General features: G+C 40.2%; 1 protein-coding gene across 1 annotated transcript; it reads right to left on the reverse strand.

The window, feature by feature from the left end:
- Positions 1 to 6,283: 6,283 nt before the first annotated feature.
- Positions 6,284 to 8,783, reverse strand: LOC149847944 (calcium uniporter protein 3, mitochondrial-like). Its single transcript, XM_090009970.1, has 2 exons — positions 8,141 to 8,783; positions 6,284 to 7,916 (listed from the first exon to the last, which is right to left on the reverse strand). Exons 1-2 carry the CDS (start codon positions 8,690 to 8,692, stop codon positions 7,905 to 7,907), a joined length of 564 nt encoding a protein of 187 aa, XP_089866096.1. The 5' UTR covers positions 8,693 to 8,783; the 3' UTR covers positions 6,284 to 7,904.
- Between the last annotated feature and the right edge of the window lie 2,860 nt (positions 8,784 to 11,643).

An 11,643-nucleotide genomic window follows, 5' to 3' on the forward strand; every position in this document is an offset into this window, starting at 1 on the left:
TCTGAAAAAATGGTACTTGACCTTTTCACGTTTTTTCCAAAGTGCACCCCTCCAAAAGTTCTCAATGAATTCAACAAAATTAGCCTTAGGAAAGGGACAGACAAAGAATAGGGGAATCTGGTTCGGACCAGGACAAGTGAAACTGACAGAGGACAAGACACTTTGAAAATAACGCTGATATTTTCAGAGCCAGATCTAATCTGAAAAATCATCATATTTTAAGAAAATACTTATTCTAGAAATATCATGATTTTATCACGACAATATTTACATTTTTATAATGTTTTTATTATATTTTTGTAGACTTTCTTATATGTTTTTAAAATTTAAACATACCGTCTTTTTTCGAAGAAAAAACAATTGGCGAGACTCTATCCCTTGCCAAGAACCTGAAACCGAGACTTATGACCATGTTCAAGAACACTAACATGCGTAGCACTTATTTGACACGTTGCATCTCATTTTCTCAAACCATTAACATATATCAAATCCATCATCTCATAAAATTTAAGTTTTTACTCCCCGTTATACACGTTTCATGATTTTATAATAGTCGTTATCCTTCTGGGTAGCCCGAGTGGCAGCAGGCCTGGGGAGAAGGTGCTGAATACTTGGTCTCAGGTTTGACTCTCACTGGGTGTGCATGTGCCTTAAATTGGTGGGCTCTTTAAGGGCTTGGGTGACGATGACCTCCACTCAGAGTTTATTTCATTGGACGGCAGGCTCATTAAGTAACCCGGTCCCGGCGAGATTAATACATAGGTCATTGGACGGCAGGCTCATTAAGTAACCCGGTTCCTTGTGAAGTGTCAATAGGTCTGGTTTATCCAGACCTGCCCCGTACTAAACCCTATAGGATCTGGGTACGGTGATAAATAAAAAGACTTGAAGGTTTGATTAATACATAGATCCAGGTATTGAAATTTTATACCAGACTCCGGTCTGAGCTGAGTTTAGATTAAGACCCTCAATTTTTCAATGTAAAAATGATAAAAAAATATTATTTTAGCGGGTATGGCCCGGGTCTGGTTCATGTAGTTTTATCGGGTTCGTGTATGGTTGCTCTTATGGTAGCTAGGTCCGATTAATTAAACTCGAGTTCGGACTCGATACCATACCCAAAAATCAGAGTCAGGTCTGGTTCTATTGGGGTCCGAACCAAACCCGACCCGTTGACACCCTAATTCTTTCTCATAAAAATAAGAGAGAGAGAGAGAGGTGGGGGTTGGGAAAATGAAAAGATTCGGATTGGATTGCACCACCACCACCACCACCACCACCACCACCAATTTGGCATTAACAAGCAATATCAATATGTGTGTGTGCGCCAGATGGTAGAAAGAAAGCCAATTGACATTCTCTCAGTAATTTACCCAACTTGTTGATGACCACAACCACAAGAAACGCGTTCCTGTTTTTTCTATATCGTAAAAGTTTGGAGTTGTTACATCTCCTGCACTTCAATAATTGGGATTTGCTCCTGTCCCTTTTATATTCCTTTGCATGGATCTCATTGTTCCCATGCTTTTCATATTTTCAAGATAGAGTTGACACGCAAAAGTTTTTTTGCTTTTCATAAAATAAATTTGATTACGCATTCATGATTTATTTTTGGGAGCGTTTGGGATCACATGTAACGCAACCAAGTTCATGAACTCCATAATTTATAGTTCATGGACTTCGCCAAGATTTATACGACTCCCGAACGTGAAAAGATGGGATTGCTGGTTTTGTGTCGGCTTCCAACCTTTAGCGACTCATATATGATGATGAGAATGGTTAGGAGATAGTTCACGATATGATTGTGAAGGGTATCAAGGTTGATGGTTGGTGAGCTTTTTTTTTTTGCTACCTTTCCTAATTGTGAAGCATATGGGTTATGAAATATGGATAAGTATTTGGTGATGGGACCCACCGTAACGACAACATATTCGGGCCACACATCGGACCCCCTTCGTGTTCTTTCTAGAAGAAACTGTTTGAAGGTATGCCTGGTGTAGGTTGGCGTGTTTTTTGTCTTTTTGGATATTTTCAGGCCTTCAAAAATGATATAACTGATAGGGATGGCAGTCGACCGGGGAAACGGGGTCCCATCTCGTCCCGTTTGGATCAAGGATGGAGGACATGAAACGAGAATGGAGGTTAAAATCAAAATCCATGCGGGATGGAGGGTAAAATTTTGAGACGGGGCAAGGGTGGAGACTTTGTCCCCCCGTCCCTGCCCCGATCCACTGCCATCCCTAAGAACTGACGCTCATTTCTAAAACAAGCTCAACTGTGCTACTTTAATTGCTTCTTTTTTATTTTAATCCGAGCATGGTGAATTCTCATGTTTGGGATGAAATTATCCTAAGAAAGTGACAAAACTGGTTACTCTAATTTAGACTGGCATGCCATGTGAAAAACAGGCAGTTGAACTTGACGAAGAACAAAGGACCTCTCTCTCTCTCTCTCTCTCTCTCTCTCTCTCTCTCTCTCTCTATATATATATATATATATATATATATATATATATATATATATATATATATATATATATATATATATATATATATATATATATATATATATATATATATATATATATATATGAACGGGGGATTGTCCTACCTTTCTTTTGTTAGGTCTAGCTAGGACTATCTAAAAATCATATTTTTAAGTTTCTTTTGCTCAATTTGAACCATTAACTGTGTTTATCATCACTTATTTACCTAAACAAATTTTCTTTCAAATTGAAATGATGTAAAAATGTAAATATTTTATCATCAAATTTTAGTGTAATACCAACCATAGATTTTTTACCTTTTCAAAATACATATTTGGGCATAAAAAATCTTAGTCAAATACAAGTTCTGAATTGAGTAAACAATCATAAGTACATCTAATCTAACGGTTAAGATCAAACAAAAAATACTTCAAAGTGTGATTTTAGAAAGGGTCTAACGAAAAAGGGTAGGATTCGGGGTTAATTTTGGTGATATTTAAGACACATAATTATATGAAATTATTGAATTGAAAATCATAGGTTTTAGATATCTTTTGTAGATTAAATCATATGGATATGATCTACAAGTTTTTTCTAGTGAGAAATGAGTTGAATCATTATGATTGTGACACGTAAGAGTTTGTTTAAGAGCTTAAAGAATTAGCGGTCCACAACACACTAAAATTTCTTGACTCAAAAAAGCATATTTTTGGATAAAAATAACACGATCTAATATTTGATCCTCAGCAAAGAGACGATCTTGAACACATCTACACAGATTGTGAAGATAAAAAAAAAAGCAAACAAACCATCTTAAATACATCTATATGGTTAGATTTGGCGGATAAAGCTTGAACTCATGCTTTTCAGCTCAATAGTTTCATATAATTTTGTCTTCTATATCACCAAATATTAACTCCATTATTCTTGCATATATGTGTAATGAGAATGCGGATTGTGCTGCCCTTTTTTGTTAGCTCACCACTAGGGCCTTTCAAAAAATCATAGTTTTGTGCATTTTATGATAGATCTGAACCATGTGTTTATGGTTGTTATTTAATAGAAAACATGTTTTTCAGTAAGCATCCTTATGTTTATATGTGCATTTTAAAAGGTAAAAAATCAATGGTTGATATTGTACTAAAATGTGATCTTAAAATTTTCACATTTTTATATCATCAATTTGAAACAAAGCTTGCTTCTTAATAAATAAGGATTGATAAAAACATCTAACTGTTCAAATCTAGCATAAAGCATCTAAAATTATGATTTTTTGAGTAGGGATGGACAGTGACTTAAGGAAAAAGGGGTAGCAAGATCCCCATTATATATGTATATATATATAGAGAGAGAGAGAGTAATGGGTAGGTGCCAGATGGTTTTTTGTGACTACAGTTCATATTTTTTTCTAAAATCTTATCATACAGATGTGATCTACATGCTTGATTTTACGAGAATCCATTCCAACACTATAGATTTTTATAAGATTAAAAAATCAGCAGTCTATCATTTTAAAAGATATGCAATGCTTACTTTTTTCTAAAAAAACATGATCTAAGTGCAATTTCCTAGCAAATAGATCATGCAGAACAGGGTCAGATTTTTAAAATAGAACCTGAAAACCCCTATCCACTGGTGATAGAGGGAGGCACAAAATTCATTAGGCACCCGCCCATCTCTCTCTCTCTCTCTCTCTCTCTCTCTCTCTCTCTCTATATATATATATATATATATATATATATATATATATATATATATATATATATATATATATACGTGTGTGAACAGGAGACCTGTACTTTCTTGACTACCATCTTGATTGAGTCCAATATGAATTAGGGAATTTTCCATTTCTCCTAACTTCACGATTCTTTGACCTGGTTGGCCATTGTTTGCCATTTCAAATTACTCATTTTCTCTCTCAATTGCATAGATCATTGCAAAGTAATGCAAAAAATAATGACGAGGGCTGAAACAATAATTTGTTTTCATCAATTCGATTGATAAGTTAGGGAATATTTTGATCAGGGCACAAGGCTGTGTTTGGCATTCGTATCATACAACAAGGGCGCAAGATCAAGGGACAAGGCATATGATAAAAGGGCTTTCCAAAATTTATGACTCGGCTTCACCCACTATCCTTCCAAGACCAACACCAAAATATGTGGCGTAGTACTTTTCATGCTAATCTCCTTTGAGTCCGGATCAGATGCAATCACATGGCACAAATTTTGTGCATTAAGCATCTGATCCCCCTCCATCAGGCTTGGGCCCCACAACTGACAGGCCTGTCCTCAAGATGAAGGGTGATCAGGTACTTAATCCACAAATATTTGTGCAATCATATTGCACCTGATCTTTTCACATTCTCGAACTTGTCATTTTCATTATCAAACGGATTGGATCAGTGACAAGTTGGGTCGAACTAAATTTCATTGAACATGCATTATTTACTAACAGCACAAAGATTAAGTTGCTGTCAGCCTAGTGGTTGTGTGTTATACCTTTCCAAACAAAGCACAAGCGTTAGGTCTCACTGTTTTTCTTTATAATGCAAGTTATAAAGCAAATATTCAAGTGAATTTCTCAACAGTTACAAACTTCATAACATGAGAAAATAAGTTTGTGAGTGGCAAATTTGATTAAACAACAACAAAACTTTGTTGGGAAATTGTGAACTCCCAAAAAGTGTGCCCATGAATTAGACCAAAAAATTTGGTGGGTAGTTAAAAATTTCCTTTTAAAAAAAAAAATTGGTCCGAATCCAATCAGACCACATAACTTTTTAATCGGCCATTTTAAAATTTATTTTTAATCATATTTTTATACATATATTTTTCAAACGTTTAAATTAATCGATCTAGGGTAGGGTCAGCCTGATTTGGCCAGTTTCTGAAAATATGCGAATCGGGTGTTTTGTTTAGTTATGTGTACGATCCGATATAAATCAACTGGAATGCATTCTTTTGAATATATGTTATTAAAAATTGGTCTGAATCGACCGATTCAAATCGAATGGCACCTCACTGATTTCATTGAGAACTGATTAAATCTACTTTGTTATATTCTAATATTTTGCTATAATTATAATATCTGCTTGCTCTCATTTTTAAAGTATTAAATGTGTACTTCAGAGTGTGATTGAACCTCTGAGACATCATTCACTAAGTTTATGTATATGCTTTGTTTAGATAAAACTTTATTGATTTTCTATTTTTGAATTTTTCATATTTTTAACAAACTTTTTTAAACAGACCGATTCAGAATGATTCGAGTCCGTCCTGTTCAAGCTGACTTTTCTGAACCTTTTAGAAAGACGATTCAGATCAGAAACCGATTCTCACAACATCGTTTCAGATGCCCACTTTAAAGCATAAAAATGTAATTTTTGTCATTTTTATTAAAGGACCCATTCTATGTCATCTTATAGTTTTTTGTTAAACAAATCAAAAATATTTTTTTGAGGAGAAATATACTAAAAAAAATTAATGATGAAGAACCTTTACCCAAGCCAGAAAAACCTCGTGGAGCCCTACGACCAAACTGCCTTACGTGGGCCACCTGTAAGAGCTATAAACACACCCGTGCACCAGCAGGGTTTGATCTAGTGCCCTTTTTTTTTCTTCAGAGCCACCACACTCAGGCTCGTCCAGTCGTCCTACACCAAACAGCCTGCATCATTCCTCCACCGGGCCTACACCTTTTATGCAACGTCATTGCACCATATCGTGAAAGAATCAACAAAAGAACTCAAAACCGCACCCCCACTGAAGATCACACACACACACCAGCCACAGATTCAGCTTATATGGAGTCTCATTCCGCATCAAAATATAATACACTCTTTCTCATATTCTTCTTTCTGATACCATAGTTAGGAAAATGACTTTACTACCCTTCAAAGTCCAGTGTCTTCTTCCTCCCTTCGAACAAAGGAAAAGAAAAAAAAAAGGAAAGAAAAACCAGGCTCAAACAAAAAAACGTTCGTGGTGGTGGTAATGTATCACTATCACCGTAATTACGAAGACAGTATACACATCAGGGACTTCATCGGTGAATAATTAAAAAAAGATCCCCCACTCAAATCATTGACGGACGGCACCATCAAGGAACGAATAGGAGAGCGAGCTGTCATTATGGGCCCCGTCGAGACGGTGGTGGTGGTGGTGATGGTGAGAGGGGGAGGACAAGGGGCGGAGGGAGAGGCGCAGGTGGTGGAAGCGGGCGAGGTCGAAGTTCCTCAGGCGCATGAGGCGACGCTGCTTGGCCTCGAACCTGCTGGCGAAGAAGCCCTCGAAGGAAGGGTCCCTCGAGGTGCGGAGGAAGAAGGTGTAGCCGGCCATGAAGTAGGCGGAGGTCACGTAGAAGCAGATGGGCTCCATCACGTCCCACGACAGCTCCCAGAAGGTCAGCCTCGCGAAGGCCGCTGTCTGCACCACCAGGTAGCCAAGCCCGCACCACAGCTCCCTCCTCACCCTCCTCTCCGCCTCCGCGTCTATCTCCGCCTTCGCCCTCTCCATCGCCTCCAGCTCCCTCCGGCGAGCGTCCTCCGCACCGTACCAGCCCCCGGGTATCACGTTCTCCAGCGCCCTCGCCACCTGCAAACCACCAATTAAATTTCGTGTTTCCTTCTTCGACCCACCGACTACCTTTAGGAAAAGAAGACAAAAAAACAAAAGAAAAAATAATCCCCCCTCCCCTCTTTTGAGGGCTACAAAACAAGAAGAGAGTAATGATACCATAAGCACGCGTCCATCCGGTGCTCTGTTTTTTTTCTTAAATCTACAAAAACGGAGATAAATCATACCCCAAAAGCCCACCACGGCGTCCGGCTACCTATGGGATATATCATCTGGACGGTCCGATTGAACAAATCGGACTTCCCCAGATGCTTCACTGTAGGGCGCACGTTTCTGATCGAAGTACTCTAGCCGTCAGATTGGGGAGCCCTTTTTTTATGTTTTTTTCTTCGGGTATACGGCAGGGCCCATTTTAGAGGGGTTAAAAAAAACAAATACAGAAAAAAAAACTGCTTAAAGCTGGTCTAAGCAGGATACGTGAGTGCGATGACCACGTATCCAGTATTCTTAACAACTTATGTCTTTTTACCCCTTCTTCCTACTTGCCAAAATCACGAATCTGTACCCTTCTTCTTCCCCCCAACGTCCTTCCTTTTTGCTCTAGATTCATACCAAATCAAACTCATAATTTTCGATAATCGAAGCTGAAGAGAAAATAGCTGCTTCAACATGACTATTTAATTGAAATAAAATTTGGTTTGATTGTGTTTGTTTAATTTGTTATTTATAACTATAGTAAAGTTTTTTTGGGGGATCGTTGGCTGCAGTAGACGACCGTATACGTTCAAAGGAGACCAGAATCCGCCATCCTGGAGACTGAGAACTCCAACGATTCTCCTCTAATTCGAGTCCTGAAAAAAAGTACAATTTTGCTCTCGAAATATTAAAATCCTTCGAAGAAAATATATAAAAATAAACGAACTCAACAAAAGATGAAGAAAAGAAATTTCATGTACATTTCTCCTAATTTGGTTACAATCTGTAAGAGAGAAAAAAATCGTAAAGGATTGGAAATATAAAAAAACAACATCGAAACTTTCAATAGAGAAAAAAAACAAAGAGGGATTTTAGATACCTGATCAGGATGAAGAAAAACGGTGTCCCCCAAGATGATGACCGATCCCGATTCGTCCATCGTCTTGGCGAGGTCTCTCGCGCGATCGGGGCTCGATCCCCCGACGCACTCGTCGCAGACCCGGAGGAACTCGTCGTACGAGATGCGGTCCTTCGGGATGCTCCTCACCGTCGATTTTAGGGCTTCCATCTGCGCGGCCCGCAGCAGCTTCCTCGCTTCCTCGACGGAGATCCGCGGCAGGTTCGGCGGAAATGGAGGGTCGAGGCGCTTGAGATGGAGCCTATCCTTGAACGTGAAGCCGCCCAGCATCTGGATCAACCGATCTTCCAACCGGACGGACAGGGACTCCGCCGATGTGGCGGATTGGGAGAACCGCCGGAAATTAGGGCGCTCGCCGGGATCCGGCGCGTCCATCGGATGTCTGGCGACAAAACGATCGGCTAGGGCCGGCGACGGTGTCGCCGGAATGTTGAACCGAGGGTGGATGCGGCAGGCCGCTGCCCGGTTGGCTCCGTCCACAATGTGTCGGAGCACTCTGCGAACGGTAGCCATCTTAGCGCGCGCGCGAGAGAGAGAGAGAGAGAGAGAGAGAGAGGGTTTCAGGGAAACACTCCAAGAAAGGAGGGCGAATTCGTTTCAAATTGCAAGAGAAAATTCGTTCTGGCACTCCTCTTTATAGCTCTCCGCGGATGATTATCTAACGTTGACGGGTGCAAGTTCGGTGAAGGGAAGGAAGGGTAGAGAAATATTTCTCTCTCCCTGACGGCGTATGACGGACAACCATTAAAAGGCGAGCGACGAACACGTGATGCCGTCTTCTCGGTCTTTAAGTTCGCTTGACACGTGTGCGGAATGCCGTGCCAAGGTCTGGTTTTCCGTCAAACACCGTCACGTATTGGCCGTGTTGACCTTTTCTATCTAGAAGATGACGCTTTTACCCCTAAATTTTTTGGAGAAGGTCTAAATGGAAATTAACGTCGTTAATTGTATAGTTTGTATGACAGGTTGGTCATTTATTGAAAAGTTCACGGGGAATCGTTCTCACCGTTAGATTTTGGTACATATCGAGAATATTCGATCCTAAATTGACGGAAATGCCCTTTTGCGTATCAGGGTATACGAACCGTTCTTCCTCGTGACAGCGTGTCGTAGCTGTTGGTGACGAGGAGATGAGGCCGCCACTGCGACGTGCCACGTGGGCTTAGCTTTGAACACGAAACCAACATTGATGGACAATCCGACGGTGCGGATTTTAAAATGGGGAAACAGTTTTATTTGCCCGTGCTTTGGGCAGATAATAACAAATCTGCCAAACGCTGAGGTGTCTGTGTTATCTTCGCATAATTGCATTATCTTGGTCTCGTGGAAACGGTTCGGGTTCAGTTTAGATGTGGTCACTGGGTAGCATTGAAGTAAAGCCTATGTAATTAGATCCAGGTGATCCAAAACCTGTTGCTTCAGACCAAAACATCCATATCCAGTTAGCTATTTATCCTAACTGGCGTCGATTTCATGATTCTACGTGTTAAAACGGTCTGATCATTTTAAATTGGGTCATGAAAACCCAACGGGTCTGACCATGTAGTGAATTGGATCCAGAAGTAGCTTTCTGAGTCTCCATGTAAGTGTTGATTTCCCGTTTGGGTATCTTACCCAGACCCGGACCATCATCATCTATTATGATAGCTTACCTGTATTAGTATCTCTAGCAATTTAGAACTTGGCTTCGTCAACTTAGTGAAGGGAGAAGATCTGTTGGTAACAACTTCCTAACTCTAAATCAGCTTTTTCACAGGTGTTATGTCACTTGTTTGAAGGTTTGTAAACTTTTGAAATCTGTTCTTCAGATGCGAGATCGTGTCGTTTGGCGCGAACGGCCTCCGGATTTGTCTGACTCACGGGACGGGGGCCTTAATTCCGCCACTTCTGTTATGAAAAAAAATACCAGAAACATGATGCTCACAATGCAACTCTGCTGCATGGAAAACCAAACCAAGAAAAGTATTTCGGACCAGGGCTGCCAATAAGTCGGATCTGTGTCGTGTATCAGACCCAACCAGACCCTGAATTCCTGGGACTGGGAACAAAAATACTGGCTGCGGCTCGATCGTGTCCGACCCAAATAATATTTGACTCACCTTTGAGACATGATTTTTGTCGCGTACCAGACCTAGGATTGTATGAGTCGGGTTTGAGCCAACCCCATACATGTTATCTGGGTGGGTTCGGGTCCACCCTAAGATGTTGCATATCCAACCCGTTGATAGCCCCATGTGGTCACGCCATTCAGTGGTAAGGAGTCAATTAACGTTGTGGTGCTACTGACGGAGCACCGCTGTATGGAAATCCCATGCATTTGGGGGTGTTCGGTTGCTTTCTAAAATGTTGGACAACGTATCGGGTCAGAGGGGATGAACAACCATGTGATTTGCACCAAATTAATGGGGGTGATAGGATTGGCAACCACCCCCCTATTAAAGAGATATTAGCCTGCACTTCAAGTCCACGAGATTAATTTTACCTAGGGCTGTCAACGGGTCGGGTTTGGTTCAGACTCAGGTGGTACCATACTTGAACCCGGTTTTTGGGTATGCTATCCGGTCTCAACCTGAGTCTAATCGGGTTCACTATAAGAAATAGCACCCCCAGACCCGATAAGAAATACATGAACCAGACCTGGACCATACCCGGTAAAACCATATTTTTTACATTGAAAAATTGTGGGTCTTAAATTGGAATTCGGGTCAGATCTGGGTCCGGGTCTGGTATAAAATTTCGCAAACTATACCCGGGTTCATGTATTAATCGGACCTTCAGGTCCGGACCTAGCTAGGTCTTAAGCGGGTTTTATTACTAATTATCACTATACCCAGACCCTATAGGGTTTGGTTCAGGTCGAGTCCTGGTAAACCCGACCCATGACACCCTTAATTTTACCATTAGATGCCATTTGACATCCCATGCCATAAAAATTATGGTGAAATCTCACCGAGAAGGGAAATTCTCTCGATATTTTGAAATGTCAGGTTGTTCTTGGAATAATCTTTGAGAAAATATCAGTATATATATATATATATATATGTAACATATATATATATAACATATATAGAAACACAAATAAAATATAGGTACTGTAAAAAATATTGACAAAGAAAAAAATGGCACACTTTTGGCACCATTTTTGGTTTTGGCCGAGACCTAAAAAATATTACAAACATGCATGGCCGATTCATGACACAAAATATGATAAATCTGCCAATTGATTTTTCTTGATGATTGTAACCCTTTGTCCCCTGAAAAATTAGGCACCTTGTTGAAATCAATCGTCTGCAAAAAAATCAGGTACCCTGTAAGTTGTCGCCTAAAAAAATTCGGGCGTCATGTAAGTAACTTGTAGCCTGAAAAAATCAGGTGTAATGATTGATTAAATAAAGAACAAAACTGTCAAGAAAACAATAAGCTGGCCATGTTTTCTAGCACGTGGTCAGTTACGGAGTTGTGCT

This window comes from Nuphar pumila, chromosome 1 (genome assembly GCF_984573655.1).
Source record: "Nuphar pumila chromosome 1, dmNupPumi1.hap1.1, whole genome shotgun sequence".
NCBI lineage: Eukaryota > Viridiplantae > Streptophyta > Magnoliopsida > Nymphaeales > Nymphaeaceae > Nuphar > Nuphar pumila.